At 35.9% G+C, this 24,113-nt stretch overlaps 2 protein-coding genes across 5 annotated transcripts in view; one reads left to right on the top strand and one right to left on the bottom strand.

Annotated features, from left to right (window-relative positions):
• Positions 1-8,019, top strand: part of LOC136037925 (serine/threonine-protein kinase 3-like) — a 50,234-nt gene extending 42,215 nt beyond the window's left edge. For all 3 annotated transcript variants that reach the window (XM_065720785.1, XM_065720787.1, XM_065720786.1), the window contains exons 8-11: positions 124-307; positions 2,391-2,473; positions 4,061-4,297; positions 7,769-8,019. In XM_065720785.1, coding sequence (XP_065576857.1) covers positions 124-307; positions 2,391-2,473; positions 4,061-4,297; positions 7,769-7,927 — 663 coding nt within the window. In that variant the 3' untranslated portion in view covers positions 7,928-8,019. The remainder of the gene's footprint in view (positions 1-123; positions 308-2,390; positions 2,474-4,060; positions 4,298-7,768) is intronic.
• Positions 1-24,113, bottom strand: part of LOC136037928 (ribonuclease 3-like) — a 104,786-nt gene that overhangs the window by 37,248 nt on the left and 43,425 nt on the right. The gene's annotated exons all lie outside the window — the stretch shown is intronic.

The raw sequence follows: 24,113 nt of genomic DNA, 5'->3' as shown, positions 1-24,113 counted from the left end.
CAAATTATTATCTATGGAAAAACTCTATTTTAGAATTCATGCATTGAAATTCGAGGAATTTTTTTTTACTCAAAACTGCTTTAATCTGTGTAATATACAATCCCATTAGTGTTTCAATTTTAGGTAAACGCGCAAGATGCGACCATGATACGTACAAATGATGAAGAAAAAACTCTTGTAGCACCACTGCCTAACAGAGCCTCAATTCAAGATGGGACAATTGTTAGTTCCAATGCCACAATGGTTGAGCTGCAGTCAAATCTTGGAACCATGGTTATTAATGAAGAAGAGGAAGATACAATGAAAAGTAGGTGGTAATTATCTTATTGTGAACTGAATCAAAGTTCTTAAGACAGTGACGTTTCTTTTCTGTGTTCAGGTAGAAAAAATTATGACCCTTTTCAGAAAAATCGGGGTTGAAATAATCAGACAGCTATGTGTGCGATGGATGTTTGACACATTTTGCTTAGGACAAAACGAGGCATGCATGGATCAGAGATTAATACTCTCTGAATTCAACTAAGGTGCATTTAAAATTGTCTTATTTATCCTGGTGAAGAAGGAACCTAGATTTTTTTTTTTTTTTTAATTGTGCCAGAAAGCAAGAGGGGAACTATGCAACCAGTTTTCTGTGGAGAAAGAAAAAGAAAGTATGGGAAGAGGAATGGAGAAAAATTGTTACATCTGCCACTAGAAGTGTACATTATTGTAATTACTCCATTAAAAAACGGCTTGTCAGATTAGGAAAAGCACATTTATAGAACACAATTTAAAATTAACAGCAATATTTTAAGTTACCCGGACGTAATTTTAAGGTTTTTTTTTATAATATGGAACGAACAGATAGAACAAACGAACGATAGAATAAGACCCAGTGGTCAGAGTAGGTGGAGTGCAGTTTCACCAGTGCTTTACGGTTATATTTACTCCTGTTAGCAGCAAATTTTGAATGCTTAATCAGGAGTTTAAATGTGGAGGAGGAGTGGCAGAAATTGTACGCGAATGAAATAACTGTAAATCAAGTTGACTCTCGCTAACTCGAAATTGACGGGACAACAATTTTACTCTGAGTTGCGCATAGTTCGACGTATACATTGTTCGAGTTATAGAGGTCATTCTACATAAAATGTTACTTATAAAGGTAACTAGTTATAGAGATAAGCCAAATGAAAGTTCTAGTTACAGGTGTACTAAATTGCTAAACTTACTCCCTACAGCCACTGTAAAGTTAAGAATAACTTTATTAGTATATTGTGGACTTGACATGTCATGACTTGACTTTCAAATTTCAGAAAAAAATTCAGTTCGCTAGGAAATAGACACCTGAACATGAACAGAATCTGATACAAAAATATTTTAAACAAAATTAATACAAATCAGCTTACACGTTGCATCCTGGATACCCGGGTTTCGAGTAAGAGGAGTTTGTTGAAAAAACTTCGCGATACAGTTGAAAACTTTGACTTGTAGGAGTAAATGGTAAATTAAATGATGACCTATCTACTGATTTTTGAGCTATAGAGGTGATGTATCACTTGGACTTACAGAGGGTAAAATATACCTGCAAAATTATTTCGAGTTATGCATGGCTTTTTTTAAGACTCGAGGTTTCAGTTATCGAGAGTAGACTGTATTTGTAATCGAGATTCCTGACCATCTAAAAGATTCAAAAAAATGTATTAGAAAAGTTTTGACAACTAAGTGATGACCTAGAAGAGGTCTTAACATTAAAAGAGAGAAACCCGCATTTATAAACATTCAGAGAAAGCTCAGTTTGCTTCTATTTTTTGTTTTGTACCTTTGAGAATTGTATGTTGAGCAGAAAAAATGTCAAAGCCCAACGGTAATTTTTGTAACCTATCTAAAAATACTCTACGTATCTTGTTACTAAACTTGTTTTTAACGAATCTTACGGCGTAATTTCAGGAATTAAAACTTTCTGAAGAACAAATGTGTTCTCTTGGTCCTAATATAAATAATTTATTTGGAATTGTTTTGTTATTTTTTTAAGTTTTTTGTATTAGGTGGTTTCATTTATGGGTTTAATAAAAAGATCAAAATTGTTAGCAGTTGTCATAGAAAAATAAGTAAAAATACTAAAACATTTCTTTTTGTATATTTTTATATATTTATATGCTTCTTTTAGTGTATTACAACAGAGACAAATAATTGTATAAGAGTAATCTCTACTGAGAAAAGACGTTTTCTGATGTAATAAACAATGGTTTTCTTTATTACACCTGTAATTTCAAATTTTAATACCTCTGTTTGTCTCGAATTGTGTAGGTGTTTTGTGGTTGGACATTTTTAAATGCAATAACAGGAGAGTTTATTCAAGGGATCCCATCGATTTATGAGATGAATTTCGCTATATTTTATTTTAATTTCAGAAAATGTGACTGGAAGTGAAGGAAAAAGTAAATATAGACCTTCATTTATGGACCATTTTGAGAAGCGAGAAAATATGAAAAATGTGAGTTTTTCCTATCCTTTTTTTCTAATTCGAGTTGGCTTATCTTTGTTGTATTATCCAAATCGGAAGAGAAGAGAGAGGGAGGGAAGGAAACAAACTAATTGAAGCTGAATAAGTCCATAGATATTTCAACACTCTTTAAGATTTGAATTGTAACAAAAGCACGATCTTATAACGATAAAGGGCGTGTTACATATTGAGATAATCCTCCACTTCACTTCCATCTAATTTTTTTCCTGATATTATTTTTTAAACCAAAATTGCGTCTTTATTATGGAAAACTTAAGACAAGTTTCCTCTCAAAAGATTGAATTCCTCTTTCCAAATGGACTCAAGCTGCGCTGCCATGATTCCTAGGTGAAATACGATAAAAGGTAACTAACAATGCAAATATACTCAAGTTGTGTCATCATTTGAAATTTTTCAGAACTTTTGAAAATAATTTTCTTCTATTTAAGACATATTTTGTAAAAAATATTGTTTTTTTTTCCTTTTTAAAGCCATTGTAACTCGAATTTTTGTATTTTTGAGCCTAAATTACTAATAAGGCTAGGACTTCTGAAGAAGCCCACGTAAGTAGTAGAAAAGTAATATAGACACAAAAGCTAGTAATGACTCTTGTTGACAACCCTGTGGGTGCGCTTAAAAATGTATAAGCTGGAATCACTGAAGATTTGTTGAATTATAACTTGAACTATAAAATTGAATGATTTGTCAGAAAGTAGAGTCTAGGATCGTTTATCACAAAGTGTATATTCCCAGTATTCAATTTATAACTTACCTGCACGTGGAAGGAGAGGGAGTTTTCTTTTAAAAGCTGTCTAATAGAACTTTCCCTGGGAAATTTTTAGAAATTAGAGCTTGAAATGTAATCTTTTGATATTGGCTTCCTCCCTCCCCATCATAAAAATATTTTGATACCCCTATCCATAATGTATGTTATATATATGCATTTATTTGTTGAGGTATCGTGTAACGACTTGTTTTATCTCCAAGTTTTTCTTTTTTTTTGTGTATCTTAAAGATTGTATTGGAGTACATTTTTGCGAATAGTAAATTCACATTTGATGCTAGTTCTTCTAGTGTTTCATTGTATTGATATGAAACTATGGTTCTCCGTCTTATTATCATTAAAACGATGCAAATCCCATACCCTTTATGGTCACCTCATATTTACTAGTTGGATAACTGATAACAAAAGAAAAGAAATATGGGTAATCCTAGACAAGTCTCATAATTTGCCAAAACCAAACAATAAGAATTTCGCAATTCAGAATCCAAATCGAATAATGTCTGATATTTCTAACCAAAGGATTAAAACCTAACAACATTTTGCCATTAAATAGTTTCTTAATCTAGTGTTTGATAATCTTTAAACTGATTCCCTGCTTTTGGAAACATAAGCAAAGAGGGAATAAATTGTTGATATTTTCTGTCAGATGATTGGTTCATCAAAAGCAGCAATGCAGGGTCTTTGTTAGTCCCCCAGTTGTTTGATTTTCCATAGACTTATTCGATTTGGCTGCTAAGAGGTTCGTTTTCTTCATAAGACTTCTCTGAAGCCTTGAAGACTTATCTTATTTACAGAGTCAGATCAGCGCAAGTGCACTGTCTGTCACGGAAGCAGAAACTCAACAGCCAGCCCCTGTGGAACTGCCGTCGCCAAATGCTGGTGTTGACCCTGATGAATTGCAGAAGCGGCTCGGTGTTGTAGCTCGTGAGCCAGTACAAAATTTAGTACAAAACCCTTTCAATCCAGGGATGGTGATTGAAGGTCCTCCCCTTGCTCTTCAAAAGCCTTTCATTGATGGAGACTATGAATTTGTAAGTACTTCATTATCTGCTACCAATTGAGTAGTCTTTGTTGTAACTTGCTTAGCAACTTTTTTCCCTAGGAAGTGTATGATTACGTTTTGAGTAAGAATGAGTATTACTAAAGTAATTGATTCAAATAGTGAGTACTGGCGATATTATTCATAGTACCCATCCATTAAAATAAATTCTAACAGTTTACTCCCTAGTTCTTGTTGGAGGTACAATAAATTCATTTTCCAAGAGATGAAGATTGTATAGAGATACACTGCCAAAACTGTTTCTACGATAGTATTGGAGATAAATAAGACCAAAATTAGCGTAGTCGAAATTTCGAGAGGAAATGTATGATGAATAAAAATTCCCTTTAAACACAAGCAAAAATGAGTAATAATAAAAACTGTTCAAGCTAATAATAATATTATTCAGCGAAGTCATGCTGGTTCTTTATAATGCGAGCCTCCTTCTTGTCTGGTGTGCTCAAGTTTGATAATTTTTGAAGATACTACAAAATAAACTCCTAGGTTTGTAGATGGAAAGCGTTGTTGTGAGTTTTAAATAAGAGAAGAACTGGAAATTTGTAGAGTTGTATAATTTGGCTTCATATTTTGTATATGTTACATTAATTGGTTTCTAATAGAATTGTTTTTGCACCAAAAAATTGTATTTCATATAGCAGTTTTGAAACTAGAGCTACTGCAACTTTGGTGGTCAAAATGTTGCTACATTTCCCTCACCTTCTTTGAAGTAAATATGCTTCTGTAAATGGAATGTGAAGATGAACACCGATTTGTGGACTGCTAAAAGCACAATCCAGGGCGTATAAGTTCAGAAGGGTAGGGCTAGGACCCAATTTCTATTGGAAGGGGAGGGGAATGCCAATTACTTCTGTGTATGTTTCTGTATTTTTTTAAGGATGTAACAACTATTATACAGAGATGAGTTTAAGAACAGTAAATATTCCGTCGTTCGTCATTTCTTTTGACTTTTTCCTTTGTGGGAGGGGGGGGGGAATTTTTCAGTTTACCAAGCCCCTCCCGTGCGATCACGTATGAGCAAAATAATTGACTTTTGGAAGCAAACAAATTTGAGGAGAAGACGTTTGATTGCGAGATTATGTGGTTGCGAGATGTGATACTCGTGTTAGGAACTTTAACTACCACTCCTAACAACTCACCGCACCACTAAGCTGCCTGAGGCCAACACAGCTAAGCAGACTCCTCCTCTATCTCAATCTATTCAAAGCCATCTTCTTTATACCCTCCCAGGAAGTTCTCATTTCCTTTAAATCTGTCTTGATTTACATCCTCCTTGATGACATCCTCCTATTTGAACCGCGGTCGACCTGTTTCCGCTTAGCCCTAGACGGTAGTCCGAGAACAATCTTCGGCAATCTGTCATCCTTCGTTCACAGAAGGTCATCTCAACCTTTCTCTGGTTATAGCCCAGGGGGATTGAACCACACATTTTGAGCAGCCTACTGTTTGAAATACGGTCGGTCAGCCGGGTCCTCAGAACAAACCGTAGGCATTCCTCGGAAAAAATCTAGCAAATTGTCATCCGCTTTCCAGAGCGCCCAAGCTTCAGAGCCATATTTGACCACTGTCATCACTTTAGCTTCCAAAATTCTAATCTTGGTTTGCAGACTTATCCTCCTATTCTTCCAAACTTTTTAAACTGTGAAAAAAACACCCTAAGCCAAGGCTATAAACTTTAAAAGCAACAGAAATATTTCGTTGGAGCATTGCATGTGCACCTACTGCAAGTAACAAGCTCTTGAAAGCACTGGCTGTTCTGTTTCTGTTGTTGCCAAAGCTTAAAACACTTTTTACTGCTTTCTGTTCAATTTATTTGCCTTTAACAACCAAAGAGTCAATCAACTGCAACAAGTGCAACGTAATCTCAACTGTTTTATTTTTAAGAAGCAACTTGTTAACAACCATATAGCCTTTCCATCTTAAGTGCTTCCATCCTCTTTACTAATAATACTACCAAGGTATGCAAAGCTGTCCACCTGATCAATCTTTTCGTTACCGAACGTCACCTTTTCATGTTCACTTATTCCTAGCCTTAGTGAGTGAGTCTTCTTCGCATTAATTTTTAAACCTATTCTAGCACCCTGAACTCGTAAAACCTCTAAAAGTTCATTCATTTTGCTCAAACTTTCATCTAGGATGCTTAAATCATCAGCGTAATCTACCCAGGAGAGTTTTTCCTCCCCATTTGATTCCGTGGTCTCCCATTGCCATTCCTACTCTTCTTAAGACAAAGTTCATCAAAATAATCCATATAAAGGGGGATTGAACACAATCCTCCTTAGCTCCTGATTTAATACGAAACCAGCTACTAACCTCATTTTCTACCTTAACCGCAGCAGTGTTATTCTCGTGCGCGTTCCTTGTACATACTAATCATTTTAATGTATTTATCTGGTATTCTGTAGTTCCTCTATCAACAAAATTGAACGCTTGCTCATAATCTATACAACTGAGGACCAAAGGTGTTTGATAACTCAGGCACTTCTCAATTATTAACCTAAGAGTAAAAATTAATCGACACATCCTCTACCTTTTCTAAAACCGCACTGTTCTTCTCTTATAACTTTGTCTACAGCAACTCTCAGTCTAAAAAGTATCATATTACTAAGTAATTTGCAACCTACAGATACCCCACTCATGCCTCGATAATTGCCACACTCACTCTTATCTCCTTTTTTGTACAGTGGTTTCATTAAGGTTTTGCTAAAATCGCTTGGTACTTTCTCTTTTTCAAAAACATATTCATAACCTTGAATAACTTATTTCTAGCCTCAGAGCCACCATATTTAAGAAACTAATTCACCACACTATCAACACCTGGAGCCATATTATTTTTTAATCCTTTTAGTGCTGTCGCTAATTCGTCCTCACAAAAAAAAATCCTCCTCATGCAAGGTATCACAAGCTTTTTCATTTTCCTCTCTATCTTTTCTTTTAACTCTTTTCTTATCACTAATTGTGGCCCCTCCCTATTTTTAACTGCGACAAGTCCCAATTGACTACTCATTCTCAATTTATTGACATGCCAGTACAGTATTTTACTATTATGCCGATCTTTCAGATCTTTGGCAATTTTATCCATGACCTTCACTTCACACCTCCTTAGTTCATAGTTTAGTGCTTTCTCTACTTTCTTTACATTCCTTTTGTTTTTGATATAATCTATCACTCGGATAATTCTTGCACAAGCCTCTTCCCCTATCTATTAAACATAAAGTTTTTTCACTAATATTCCTTGCTGCGCTCCTAACTTACTCCCTAAGATGCCATCAGCAACTGCAAAAATTATTTTCCGAAAATTATTCCATCCATCTCCACATTGTCAAATTTTAAACTTTTCAGTTTAGTATTCAACTGTTCTTGAAAATTTTCTCTCAAATATCCATCCTGGAGTTTACCAACAAGTTCAGGAACTTTAAGGTATCAAATATTCTTTTTTTTTCAGTTGAAGTTCTTGACTCATGAAGAGCTGATGTTTAGAATGGAGAACCTTGATTTTGAAATGGAGCGGGAAATTGATGATCTGAAAAGACGTTATCAAGCCAAACGACAGCCAATTTTAGATGCTATAGATCAAAAGCGGAGAAGACAACAAAATTTTTAATGTTTTGTGATTTGAAATATCATTCTTTTCGAATTTTTTTTCAGTCATGCCAAGAGTATTTCCATTAAAACATTTGCTTTATTTTGTACAAATATTTGTAGCTTGATTTTAAAATAGTAGGTGAGAAGGAATACCTATTCTTTAGCCATATGTCCGCCATAATGATTTATTACTAACACTTTGTTTTTCTCCTTCTTGGGAACATTTTTTGGTTGTTAACTATAGGATTCTTTGTTCTTTTTTTAATGTTTATTTTACCCTTGGTTGGATGTTGCTTGTCGTTTTTTTAAAATTAGGATTTAGTCTTTTTTTCGGTTTAGATTATTTTTTTATCGGTGGTTGGCTTTGGCTTTTTTTTGTTATGTTTTACCATGTTGCGATTTATGTTTTAACAGTTAGTAATTTCACCATACAATCAACGGTTATTTTTTACTGTTGGAGAGCCAATCTGATCAGTTATATAGAGTAAAAGAAAATCAGAGAAAATTTTAGTCGATCAAATCTGGCACGAAAAAAATCTAGAACTCTTTACACTAACTTTAGTGCTTAAGCAAAAAAAATCTTTCAAGTATATTTGGAACTTTCTTAGTAAAATCTACTTGTACTAATAACTCAGAGCGACACAAGTCCCCCAGAGGCCAACACAGCACTGCACCCTCTTTTCCACCCCAATCTATTTAACGCTTCAAACTTTCCTTATCCTATGAAGTTCCTATGAAATTTGCTGAAGTTAGCATTTAAAAGATGTTATGTAAAAAAAAAAAATTGTCGTTTCTTGTTGGTAATTTTAGTTGGAATATTTTTGTATTTTTATACAGTTAAGAGTCGTGCCAATATTTGGATGGTAAAACATCAAGATATTGAAAAAGTGGACTTGTTCAGATTTCCTGCGCAAATGCCTCGGTCACAAGTATTCAAACAAAAAAATGGGTACTTTAAAGCGATTAGCTTTAGAAAAGTGCTGGTTCTTCTAAAAAGAAAAGACTAATTGAAAACCATTTTCGGTGAATTTATCTCTTAAGTAGTGTCTATAGTCTTGAATTTTTTCGGAATTATGCCTTTTGATTTTGGTTCAATGACAACCCTGTGTTTTTATGTGTTGAACGGTAACCGGGGGGGGGGGGGGGGGTAGATGGTATTTTAGTAGTGGCTAAAAGTCACCCTGGATTATAATTTTCACAGACGATGAAAACGGTACTTGGAAGGATAACTCTAACCTCTATGTGCGTTGGAAGGGTAAGAATCATAGCAACATTTTTAATACAACACTTCAAGGTACGTAATCTTAAAAGTAATTTTGTACCTGAACTAAAAAGGCGACAAATTATGACTTCAAGTAGAAAAAAAAGACTTTTTTCGGTTGTGCTGAGATAACACAAATCAGAGATTGTGCGTTTTGATACGTTTTTTACCAATAACCGTCACAGTTGGCTTCTGTACACTTCTAAACACAATTTTTAGCCCATCAGATGGGCAAAACAAAATTTTGCAAAAGTTCGTTCAAATTATAGTAGCTGAATCCTTCCCCATAAATTGTTTATCTTTCGTAAGTTTCGTGCTCTGTACAAACATAACCTCTAAGGATTCTATTAAAGTGACATAAAACCTTAAGTAACGGCTAGGACAGGGCAAGGTGCGAGAAAATCAAAGGGCGGAAAGGCACCAGGGAAGCAGCTTGCAACTAAGGTAGTCTGTAAATCTGCTCTCGCTTTTGGTGGCGTAAAAAAAAAGATTTAGGCCTGGAACCGACCATACACTTGATGGACATTCGTCTCTTTCTCAAGAGTTCTGAACTTTTAATAAAGAAATCGCTCTTCCAGAGGTGTGTGAGAGATTGCCCGGGATTCCAAAACCAACTTGAGGTCCCAGAACTCGGCCGTGATGGAACTAAAAGAAGCCAGCGAGGCTTATTTGTTGACTTCATGAGGATACGAATGTATGTGCCATTCAACAACCCAAAAACAGGATTTGAGACATGGAGGTGCTAAGTTAAAGCAAGCGGCTTTTTATTTGTTTTGATCAGAGCTCAATATACATCCAAAACATGGACTTCTAATGCTCATGTCGGAATATTTTTTTTATAGTTTTAGAACTCATGGTTTTAGACTTCATTGCCTCATAGTCAAGTTAAAAGGAAATCGATTTGCTTTATAAAATCTTGCCAGTTTTCCATGCTTGTTTTTTAATTGCAAACTATGAACATAACACATTCATCCAAAACTACGAGGTAGACCAGTTATTTAGTATAAGTAGGAATACATGTTCCTTCGTTCCGACTTGCTTTATTCAAAAATGGAAAAAAGGCTAACACAGTCAAGTAACATTAATTCTTTGAATAATTCCATTCAGTCAATGTTGTTGGGACAAAACAGCATTTCTCGAAATTTTAAATATACAACAAATAAAAAACTTCATAGGACAGCGGATAGGAAGTGCTTATAGATTTATAGGCCATATACCAACAAAGCCATATAGTGTGCGATCTTGACGCTTCAGATGGTATACTATGTCAATTGTGGCTACAGTGTTTACTTGGTATGCTCTGTGTAATGACAGCATCGGAATAACATTATCTAGAAACGCTTCAGATGGTATACTATGTCAATTGTGGCTACAGTGTTTACTTGGTATGCTCTGTGTAATGACAGCATCAGAATAACATTATCTAGAAACATTATCTAGAAACGCTTCAGATGGTATACTATGTCAATTGTGGCTACAGTGTTTACTTGGTATGCTCTGTGTAATGACAGCATCGGAATAACATTATCTAGAAACATTATCTAGAAACGCTTCAGATGGTATACTATGTCAATTGTGGCTACAGTGTTTACTTGTTATGCTCTGTGTAATGACAGCATCGGAATAACATTATCTAGAAACGCTTCAGATGGTATACTATGTCAATTGTGGCTACAGTGTTTACTTGGTATGCTCTGTGTAATGACAGCATCGGAATAACATTATCTAGAAACGCTTCAGATGGTATACTATGTCAATTGTGGCTACAGTGTTTACTTGGTATGCTCTGTGTAATGACAGCATCGGAATAACATTATCTAGAAACATTATCTAGAAACGCTTCAGATGGTATACTATGTCAATTGTGGCTACAGTGTTTACTTGTTATGCTCTGTGTAATGACAGCATCGGAATAACATTATCTAGAAACGCTTCAGATGGTATACTATGTCAATTGTGGCTACAGTGTTTACTTGGTATGCTCTGTGTAATGACAGCATCGGAATAACATTATCTAGAAACGCTTCAGATGGTATACTATGTCAATTGTGGCTACAGTGTTTACTTGGTATGCTCTGTGTAATGACAGCATCGGAATAACATTATCTAGAAACATTATCTAGAAACGCTTCAGATGGTATACTATGTCAATTGTGGCTACAGTGTTTACTTGTTATGCTCTGTGTAATGACAGCATCGGAATAACATTATCTAGAAACGCTTCAGATGGTATACTATGTCAATTGTGGCTACAGTGTTTACTTGGTATGCTCTGTGTAATGACAGCATCGGAATAACATTATCTAGAAACATTATCTAGAAACGCTTCAGATGGTATACTATGTCAATTGTGGCTACAGTGTTTACTTGGTATGCTCTGTGTAATGACAGCATCGGAATAACATTATCTAGAAACATTATCTAGAAACGCTTCAGATGGTATACTATGTCAATTGTGGCTACAGTGTTTACTTGTTATGCTCTGTGTAATGACAGCATCGGAATAACATTATCTAGAAACGCTTCAGATGGTATACTATGTCAATTGTGGCTACAGTGTTTACTTGGTATGCTCTGTGTAATGACAGCATCGGAATAACATTATCTAGAAACATTATCTAGAAACGCTTCAGATGGTATACTATGTCAATTGTGGCTACAGTGTTTACTTGTTATGCTCTGTGTAATGACAGCATCGGAATAACATTATCTAGAAACGCTTCAGATGGTATACTATGTCAATTGTGGCTACAGTGTTTACTTGGTATGCTCTGTGTAATGACAGCATCGGAATAACATTATCTAGAAACGCTTCAGATGGTATACTATGTCAATTGTGGCTACAGTGTTTACTTGGTATGCTCTGTGTAATGACAGCATCGGAATAACATTATCTAGAAACATTATCTAGAAACGCTTCAGATGGTATACTATGTCAATTGTGGCTACAGTGTTTACTTGTTATGCTCTGTGTAATGACAGCATCGGAATAACATTATCTAGAAACGCTTCAGATGGTATACTATGTCAATTGTGGCTACAGTGTTTACTTGGTATGCTCTGTGTAATGACAGCATCGGAATAACATTATCTAGAAACGCTTCAGATGGTATACTATGTCAATTGTGGCTACAGTGTTTACTTGGTATGCTCTGTGTAATGACAGCATCGGAATAACATTATCTAGAAACATTATCTAGAAACGCTTCAGATGGTATACTATGTCAATTGTGGCTACAGTGTTTACTTGTTATGCTCTGTGTAATGACAGCATCGGAATAACATTATCTAGAAACGCTTCAGATGGTATACTATGTCAATTGTGGCTACAGTGTTTACTTGGTATGCTCTGTGTAATGACAGCATCGGAATAACATTATCTAGAAACGCTTCAGATGGTATACTATGTCAATTGTGGCTACAGTGTTTACTTGGTATGCTCTGTGTAATGACAGCATCGGAATAACATTATCTAGAAACATTATCTAGAAACGCTTCAGATGGTATACTATGTCAATTGTGGCTACAGTGTTTACTTGGTATGCTCTGTGTAATGACAGCATCGGAATAACATTATCTAGAAACGCTTCAGATGGTATACTATGTCAATTGTGGCTACAGTGTTTACTTGTTATGCTCTGTGTAATGACAGCATCGGAATAACATTATCTAGAAACGCTTCAGATGGTATACTATGTCAATTGTGGCTACAGTGTTTACTTGTTATGCTCTGTGTAATGACAGCATCGGAATAACATTATCTAGAAACATTATCTAGAAACGCTTCAGATGGTATACTATGTCAATTGTGGCTACAGTGTTTACTTGGTATGCTCTGTGTAATGACAGCATCGGAATAACATTATCTAGAAACGCTTCAGATGGTATACTATGTCAATTGTGGCTACAGTGTTTACTTGTTATGCTCTGTGTAATGACAGCATCGGAATAACATTATCTAGAAACGCTTCAGATGGTATACTATGTCAATTGTGGCTACAGTGTTTACTTGTTATGCTCTGTGTAATGACAGCATCGGAATAACATTATCTAGAAACGCTTCAGATGGTATACTATGTCAATTGTGGCTACAGTGTTTACTTGGTATGCTCTGTGTAATGACAGCATCGGAATAACATTATCTAGAAACGCTTCAGATGGTATACTATGTCAATTGTGGCTACAGTGTTTACTTGGTATGCTCTGTGTAATGACAGCATCGGAATAACATTATCTAGAAACGCTTCAGATGGTATACTATGTCAATTGTGGCTACAGTGTTTACTTGGTATGCTCTGTGTAATGACAGCATCGGAATAACATTATCTAGAAACATTATCTAGAAACGCTTCAGATGGTATACTATGTCAATTGTGGCTACAGTGTTTACTTGTTATGCTCTGTGTAATGACAGCATCGGAATAACATTATCTAGAAACGCTTCAGATGGTATACTATGTCAATTGTGGCTACAGTGTTTACTTGGTATGCTCTGTGTAATTACAGCATCGGAATAACATTATCTAGAAACATTATCTAGAAACGCTTCAGATGGTATACTATGTCAATTGTGGCTACAGTGTTTACTTGTTATGCTCTGTGTAATGACAGCATCGGAATAACATTATCTAGAAACGCTTCAGATGGTATACTATGTCAATTGTGGCTACAGTGTTTACTTGGTATGCTCTGTGTAATGACAGCATCGGAATAACATTATCTAGAAACGCTTCAGATGGTATACTATGTCAATTGTGGCTACAGTGTTTACTTGGTATGCTCTGTGTAATGACAGCATCGGAATAACATTATCTAGAAACATTATCTAGAAACGCTTCAGATGGTATACTATGTCAATTGTGGCTACAGTGTTTACTTGTTATGCTCTGTGTAATGACAGCATCGGAATAACATTATCTAGAAACGCTTCAGATGGTATACTATGTCAATTGTGGCTACAGTGTTTACTTGGTATGCTCTGTGTAATGACAGCATCGGAATAACATTATCTAGAAACGCTTCAGATGGTATACTATGTCAATTGTGGCTACAGTGTTTACTTGGTATGCTCTGTGTAATGACAGCATCGGAATAACATTATCTAGAAACATTATCTAGAAACGCTTCAGATGGTATACTATGTCAATTGTGGCTACAGTGTTTACTTGTTATGCTCTGTGTAATGACAGCATCGGAATAACATTATCTAGAAACGCTTCAGATGGTATACTATGTCAATTGTGGCTACAGTGTTTACTTGGTATGCTCTGTGTAATGACAGCATCGGAATAACATTATCTAGAAACGCTTCAGATGGTATACTATGTCAATTGTGGCTACAGTGTTTACTTGGTATGCTCTGTGTAATGACAGCATCGGAATAACATTATCTAGAAACATTATCTAGAAACGCTTCAGATGGTATACTATGTCAATTGTGGCTACAGTGTTTACTTGGTATGCTCTGTGTAATGACAGCATCGGAATAACATTATCTAGAAACGCTTCAGATGGTATACTATGTCAATTGTGGCTACAGTGTTTACTTGTTATGCTCTGTGTAATGACAGCATCGGAATAACATTATCTAGAAACGCTTCAGATGGTATACTATGTCAATTGTGGCTACAGTGTTTACTTGTTATGCTCTGTGTAATGACAGCATCGGAATAACATTATCTAGAAACATTATCTAGAAACGCTTCAGATGGTATACTATGTCAATTGTGGCTACAGTGTTTACTTGGTATGCTCTGTGTAATGACAGCATCGGAATAACATTATCTAGAAACGCTTCAGATGGTATACTATGTCAATTGTGGCTACAGTGTTTACTTGTTATGCTCTGTGTAATGACAGCATCGGAATAACATTATCTAGAAACGCTTCAGATGGTATACTATGTCAATTGTGGCTACAGTGTTTACTTGTTATGCTCTGTGTAATGACAGCATCGGAATAACATTATCTAGAAACGCTTCAGATGGTATACTATGTCAATTGTGGCTACAGTGTTTACTTGGTATGCTCTGTGTAATGACAGCATCGGAATAACATTATCTAGAAACGCTTCAGATGGTATACTATGTCAATTGTGGCTACAGTGTTTACTTGGTATGCTCTGTGTAATGACAGCATCGGAATAACATTATCTAGAAACGCTTCAGATGGTATACTATGTCAATTGTGGCTACAGTGTTTACTTGGTATGCTCTGTGTAATGACAGCATCGGAATAACATTATCTAGAAACATTATCTAGAAACGCTTCAGATGGTATACTATGTCAATTGTGGCTACAGTGTTTACTTGTTATGCTCTGTGTAATGACAGCATCGGAATAACATTATCTAGAAACGCTTCAGATGGTATACTATGTCAATTGTGGCTACAGTGTTTACTTGGTATGCTCTGTGTAATGACAGCATCGGAATAACATTATCTAGAAACATTATCTAGAAACGCTTCAGATGGTATACTATGTCAATTGTGGCTACAGTGTTTACTTGGTATGCTCTGTGTAATGACAGCATCGGAATAACATTATCTAGAAACATTATCTAGAAACGCTTCAGATGGTATACTATGTCAATTGTGGCTACAGTGTTTACTTGTTATGCTCTGTGTAATGACAGCATCGGAATAACATTATCTAGAAACGCTTCAGATGGTATACTATGTCAATTGTGGCTACAGTGTTTACTTGGTATGCTCTGTGTAATGACAGCATCGGAATAACATTATCTAGAAACATTATCTAGAAACGCTTCAGATGGTATACTATGTCAATTGTGGCTACAGTGTTTACTTGTTATGCTCTGTGTAATGACAGCATCGGAATAACATTATCTAGAAACGCTTCAGATGGTATACTATGTCAATTGTGGCTACAGTGTTTACTTGGTATGCTCTGTGTAATGACAGCATCGGAATAACATTATCTAGAAACATTATCTAGAAACGCTTCAGATGGTATACTATGTCAATTGTGGCTACAGTGTTTACTTGTTATGCTCTGTGTAATGACAGCATCGGAATAACATTATCTAGAAACGCTTCAGATGGTATACTATGTCAATTGTGGCTACAGTGTTTACTTGGTATGCTCTGTGTAATGACAGCATCGGAATAACATTATCTAGAAACGCTTCAGATGGTATACTATGTCAATTGTGGCTACAGTGTTTACTTGGTATGCTCTGTGTAATGACAGCATCGGAATAACATTATCTAGAAACATTATCTAGAAACGCTTCAGATGGTATACTATGTCAATTGTGGCTACAGTGTTTACTTGTTATGCTCTGTGTAATGACAGCATCGGAATAACATTATCTAGAAACGCTGCAGATGGTATACTATGTCAATTGTGGCTACAGTGTTTACTTGGTATGCTCTGTGTAATGACAGCATCGGAATAACATTATCTAGAAACGCTTCAGATGGTATACTATGTCAATTGTGGCTACAGTGTTTACTTGGTATGCTCTGTGTAATGACAGCATCGGAATAACATTATCTAGAAACATTATCTAGAAACGCTTCAGATGGTATACTATGTCAGTTGTGGCTACAGTGTTTACTTGTTATGCTCTGTGTAATGACAGCATCGGAATAACATTATCTAGAAACGCTTCAGATGGTATACTATGTCAATTGTGGCTACAGTGTTTACTTGGTATGCTCTGTGTAATGACAGCATCGGAATAACATTATCTAGAAACGCTTCAGATGGTATACTATGTCAATTGTGGCTACAGTGTTTACTTGGTATGCTCTGTGTAATGACAGCATCGGAATAACATTATCTAGAAACATTATCTAGAAACGCTTCAGATGGTATACTATGTCAATTGTGGCTACAGTGTTTACTTGTTATGCTCTGTGTAATGACAGCATCGGAATAACATTATCTAGAAACGCTTCAGATGGTATACTATGTCAATTGTGGCTACAGTGTTTACTTGGTATGCTCTGTGTAATGACAGCATCGGAATAACATTATCTAGAAACGCTTCAGATGGTATACTATGTCAATTGTGGCTACAGTGTTTACTTGGTATGCTCTGTGTAATGACAGCATCGGAATAACATTATCTAGAAACATTATCTAGAAACGCTTCAGATGGTATACTATGTCAATTGTGGCTACAGTGTTTACTTGTTATGCTCTGTGTAATGACAGCATCGGAATAACATTATCTAGAAACGCTTCAGATGGTATACTATGTCAATTGTGGCTACAGTGTTTACTTGGTATGCTCTGTGTAATGACAGCATCGGAATAACATTATCTAGAAACGCTTCAGATGGTATACTATGTCAATTGTGGCTACAGTGTTTACTTGGTATGTTCTGTGTAATGACAGCATCGGAATAACATTATCTAGAAACATTATCTAGAAACGCTTCAGATGGTATACTATGTCAATTGTGGCTACAGTGTTTACTTGGTATGCTCTGTGTAATGACAGCATCGGAATAACATTATCTAGAAACGCTTCAGATGGTATACTATGTCAATTGTGGCTACAGTGTTTACTTGTTATGCTCTGTGTAATGACAGCATCGGAATAACATTATCTAGAAACGCTTCAGATGGTATACTATGTCAATTGTGGCTACAGTGTTTACTTGTTATGCTCTGTGTAATGACAGCATCGGAATAACATTATCTAGAAACATTATCTAGAAACGCTTCAGATGGTATACTATGTCAATTGTGGCTACAGTGTTTACTTGGTATGCTCTGTGTAATGACAGCATCGGAATAACATTATCTAGAAACGCTTCAGATGGTATACTATGTCAATTGTGGCTACAGTGTTTACTTGTTATGCTCTGTGTAATGACAGCATCGGAATAACATTATCTAGAAACGCTTCAGATGGTATACTATGTCAATTGTGGCTACAGTGTTTACTTGTTATGCTCTGTGTAATGACAGCATCGGAATAACATTATCTAGAAACGCTTCAGATGGTATACTATGTCAATTGTGGCTACAGTGTTTACTTGGTATGCTCTGTGTAATGACAGCATCGGAATAACATTATCTAGAAACGCTTCAGATGGTATACTATGTCAATTGTGGCTACAGTGTTTACTTGGTATGCTCTGTGTAATGACAGCATCGGAATAACATTATCTAGAAACGCTTCAGATGGTATACTATGTCAATTGTGGCTACAGTGTTTACTTGGTATGCTCTGTGTAATGACAGCATCGGAATAACATTATCTAGAAACATTATCTAGAAACGCTTCAGATGGTATACTATGTCAATTGTGGCTACAGTGTTTACTTGTTATGCTCTGTGTAATGACAGCATCGGAATAACATTATCTAGAAACGCTTCAGATGGTATACTATGTCAATTGTGGCTAGAGTGTTTACTTGGTATGCTCTGTGTAATGACAGCATCGGAATAACATTATCTAGAAACATTATCTAGAAACGCTTCAGATGGTATACTATGTCAATTGTGGCTACAGTGTTTACTTGGTATGCTCTGTGTAATGACAGCATCGGAATAACATTATCTAGAAACATTATCTAGAAACGCTTCAGATGGTATACTATGTCAATTGTGGCTACAGTGTTTACTTGTTATGCTCTGTGTAATGACAGCATCGGAATAACATTATCTAGAAACGCTTCAGATGGTATACTATGTCAATTGTGGCTACAGTGTTTACTTGGTATGCTCTGTGTAATGACAGCATCGGAATAACATTATCTAGAAACATTATCTAGAAACGCTTCAGATGGTATACTATGTCAATTGTGGCTACAGTGTTTACTTGTTATGCTCTGTGTAATGACAGCATCGGAATAACATTATCTAGAAACGCTTCAGATGGTATACTATGTCAATTGTGGCTACAGTGTTTACTTGGTATGCTCTGTGTAATGACAGCATCGGAATAACATTATCTAGAAACATTATCTAGAAACGCTTCAGATGGTATACTATGTCAATTGTGGCTACAGTGTTTACTTGTTATGCTCTGTGTAATGACAGCATCGGAATAACATTATCTAGAAACGCTTCAGATGGTATACTATGTCAATTGTGGCTACAGTGTTTACTTGGTATGCTCTGTGTAATGACAGCATCGGAATAACATTATCTAGAAACGCTTCAGATGGTATACTATGTCAATTGTGGCTACAGTGTTTACTTGGTATGCTCTGTGTAATGACAGCATCGGAATAACATTATCTAGAAACATTATCTAGAAACGCTTCAGATGGTATACTATGTCAATTGTGGCTACAGTGTTTACTTGTTATGCTCTGTGTAATGACAGCATCGGAATAACATTATCTAGAAACGCTTCAGATGGTATACTATGTCAATTGTGGCTACAGTGTTTACTTGGTATGCTCTGTGTAATGACAGCATCGGAATAACATTATCTAGAAACGCTTCAGATGGTATACTATGTCAATTGTGGCTACAGTGTTTACTTGGTATGCTCTGTGTAATGACAGCATCGGAATAACATTATCTAGAAACATTATCTAGAAACGCTTCAGATGGTATACTATGTCAATTGTGGCTACAGTGTTTACTTGTTATGCTCTGTGTAATGACAGCATCGGAATAACATTATCTAGAAACGCTTCAGATGGTATACTATGTCAATTGTGGCTACAGTGTTTACTTGGTATGCTCTGTGTAATGACAGCATCGGAATAACATTATCTAGAAACGCTTCAGATGGTATACTATGTCAATTGTGGCTACAGTGTTTACTTGGTATGCTCTGTGTAATGACAGCATCGGAATAACATTATCTAGAAACATTATCTAGAAACGCTTCAGATGGTATACTATGTCAATTGTGGCTACAGTGTTTACTTGGTATGCTCTGTGTAATGACAGCATCGGAATAACATTATCTAGAAACGCTTCAGATGGTATACTATGTCAATTGTGGCTACAGTGTTTACTTGTTATGCTCTGTGTAATGACAGCATCGGAATAACATTATCTAGAAACGCTTCAGATGGTATACTATGTCAATTGTGGCTACAGTGTTTACTTGTTATGCTCTGTGTAATGACAGCATCGGAATAACATTATCTAGAAACATTATCTAGAAACGCTTCAGATGGTATACTATGTCAATTGTGGCTACAGTGTTTACTTGGTATGCTCTGTGTAATGACAGCATCGGAATAACATTATCTAGAAACGCTTCAGATGGTATACTATGTCAATTGTGGCTACAGTGTTTACTTGTTATGCTCTGTGTAATGACAGCATCGGAATAACATTATCTAGAAACGCTTCAGATGGTATACTATGTCAATTGTGGCTACAGTGTTTACTTGTTATGCTCTGTGTAATGACAGCATCGGAATAACATTATCTAGAAACGCTTCAGATGGTATACTATGTCAATTGTGGCTACAGTGTTTACTTGGTATGCTCTGTGTAATGACAGCATCGGAATAACATTATCTAGAAACGCTTCAGATGGTATACTATGTCAATTGTGGCTACAGTGTTTACTTGGTATGCTCTGTGTAATGACAGCATCGGAATAACATTATCTAGAAACATTATCTAGAAACGCTTCAGATGGTATACTATGTCAATTGTGGCTACAGTGTTTACTTGGTATGCTCTGTGTAATGACAGCATCGGAATAACATTATCTAGAAACGCTTCAGATGGTATACTATGTCAATTGTGGCTACAGTGTTTACTTGTTATGCTCTGTGTAATGACAGCATCGGAATAACATTATCTAGAAACGCTTCAGATGGTATACTATGTCAATTGTGGCTACAGTGTTTACTTGTTATGCTCTGTGTAATGACAGCATCGGAATAACATTATCTAGAAACGCTTCAGATGGTATACTATGTCAATTGTGGCTACAGTGTTTACTTGGTATGCTCTGTGTAATGACAGCATCGGAATAACATTATCTAGAAACATTATCTAGAAACGCTTCAGATGGTATACTATGTCAATTGTGGCTACAGTGTTTACTTGGTATGCTCTGTGTAATGACAGCATTGGAATAACATTATCTAGAAACATTATCTAGAAACGCTTCAGATGGTATACTATGTCAATTGTGGCTACAGTGTTTACTTGGTATGCTCTGTGTAAGTGACAGCATCTGAATATCATTATCTAGAAACATTTTAAGAACGCATCTGGTTTCCTTGTAGATTAAGACAGAATACGTTTTAACGCCAAAGCATCGGGCCAATCTTCTGATAGCTGGCTTTTTCATCCCCTAGATGCTGTCACGTTTTGTGCCTCCTTTCCCTCTTCCTGTCATATCTTATGGAATGCCCAACAGTTGTAAATTTTCTTTCAGACTAAAGAAATTTCACGAAAGCCCGTTTAATTTATAGCAGGAGAATCCTCTGCAAATTGTTTCTGTTTCGCGAGTTTTGTGCTCTGTATAAATATAACTTGTAAGAATCCATTAACTTGTTTATTTTATTAAAGTCTGTTAAATGCTAGACAATGGCCAGGAAAAAGCAAACAGTGATGAAATCAACGGGTGGAAAGGCAGCTAAGAGGCCGGTCGCAACTAAGGCAGCCGGTAAATGTGCTCCCGCTACTAATGGCGTAAAAAACAACAACACATACAGGACTGGAACCGTAGCCTTGAGAGAGATTCGTCGCTATCAAAGAGTATCCTACTGAACTTTTAATAAGGAAATTGCATTTCCAGAGACTTATGAGAAAGACTTCCCAGAATCTCAAAACCGGATTGAGGTTTCAAAATTCGGCCGTGATGGCTCTACAAGAAGCCAACGATGCTTAACTTGTTGGAATTTCTGAGGACATTAACTTGTGTGTCAAGGGGGTGATCATCATGCCAAAAGATATTCAACTTGCCCTTGGCGAGAGAACTTGAGTAGTCTATTTGTTTAAAAAAATCACTCATATTTTCGCTGTGGCGTTAAATAAGATCCAAACAAATCTAATTAAGAAAAAAAAACATACAAAAGAAGCTAACTATGGCCAGCATATGAAATCCAAATGCTTAAGAAAATAAACGACTCCCAAAGGAGGCCAGGGGCCTTACAGAGATTATTATCTTCTTACCATCGGGTTTTGAACCTTTTCTTCTACCCCGAACTCTCAGTACCTCCAAAAAATAATTCCTCAGAACATTATCGTCTAGGTCACTCAAATCCACTGCATAATCTAAGTCTCGAGAATTTTTGCCGTGCCGTGTTTATCAGGACAAAACCCCTCAAAATCATCCCTTCATATTGGGATGGAACGCAATCTTATTCAATTCCTGATGCAATGACCTCATTTTTGACTTTAATCACCCTGTATTTCTCTCACACATATCTCAGGTATACTATGGTAGTGCTTTTCTGTCTGCTGAGTCAAACGTTTGTTTCCCGAATATTAAGAGTGAAGATTTGATTGACGCATATTCTCCCCTCTCTAAGCCACACTGCTCTTAAAACTTTTTTCACAGCATCTCTGTCTTAAATTTATCGCCATACTAAGTAATTTACTTCTTATTTACCATACTCACTCTTATCACCTCTCTTATGAAGGGTCCAATTAAAGTTTTCCTAAAATTATTCGGCATTTCCCCTTTTAAAAATCATCTTCGTAATGCTCAGTAATTTATCTGTAACTTTACAGCCATCATATTTCAAAAACTTATTTATCCGTGCTCAATATCAGCACATAAAACCCATTAGTGTTTAATCTTTTCAGCACTGTTATAATTCTTCCTTGGAAAAAAATCTTCCGTCACTTCCAAATTGTTACAAACTTTTCCATTCTTATCTATATCTTTTCTCATCGTCAATTTTCATTAATTTTAAAGTTTCGTTCTTTTCTTATCGCCAGTGAAGCCCCGTTCTTATCTTAAACTGGGAAAAGTCCAGATTGACTCCTCCCTCTCAGTTTTCTACCATGCCAATACAATATTTTACTATTTACACTACATCATCTGAATCTTCTGGCGTTTTATTCATAGTGTCTACTTCTCATATCCCTAATTTATATCGTGATAAGATCTGATAGGAGTGATACGATCTATCACTTAAATATGTCTTGCACAAACCCCTCTTTTCTGCCAAAGTTCAGGCGTTATCACTGACATTTCTAGCAACGTTTTTATTTTTTCTCTGCATACAATTTGATACTTCACAAACTATTTTCCTAAAATCCTTTTATTCATCTTCTACATTGTGAAGTTCTATACTCTTTAGTTTCATCTAGTTACACTTGTAGTTTCATGTTTATGCTGGTCCTGGAAAGTTTCTGTCCAGGAGCCTACAATGGCATACCTTCCCGAAAAGTAGTTTTGGGAATGTTTATAAATTTCAGCTTTAGATTAACTCTAGACAATACTAGATGGCAATATTTTTGTGCAAAAAAAAAAAAAAAAAAAAAAAAAAAAAAAAAAAAAAAAAAACAGCACCGCTGCACACCCTGGTAACTTTTATAGATCTTGCCAGTTTTCGATTTATGATTACATAATCGATAAGGCTGGTAGTCTTACCATCACGTGAGCACCATTTTAACTTATGGTCCATTCTACGACAAAAAGATGGTGTTAAAATGAACTGCAGGTTAGATAGAGTTAAAAAAAAAGTCAATTGCAAAGTCAATTTTATCTTGCAGGATAGTCAATTAAACGCAAAAACTAGGCATCAATTAAATCTACTAATAATTCGAAAAGATAAGGATGAAACATAGAGAAAGATAAACAGTAGTTACCACATAGTGAGATGATCTCGAATCCTTCTGGTCACAGGAGAGTCCTTTGACCACTGTACTATGGTAACTGTTTCAAACAGTTCGTGCAAACGAACTGTAAGTAAGGAGCGACCCGGTTGAATAGTAACCGAAACTCCAAAAAACAGAAGTTCGATACCAATAGATAGATCAAAAGGGTCAGATTTTTATACTGGTTTCAAATATATGCTTC

The sequence above is a fragment of the Artemia franciscana genome, chromosome 17 (assembly GCF_032884065.1).
Source record: "Artemia franciscana chromosome 17, ASM3288406v1, whole genome shotgun sequence".
NCBI classification, from domain to species: Eukaryota; Metazoa; Arthropoda; class Branchiopoda; order Anostraca; family Artemiidae; genus Artemia; species Artemia franciscana.
The sequence above is the reverse complement of the archived record's forward strand: the minus strand, read 5'-3'. Positions and strand labels throughout refer to the sequence as shown.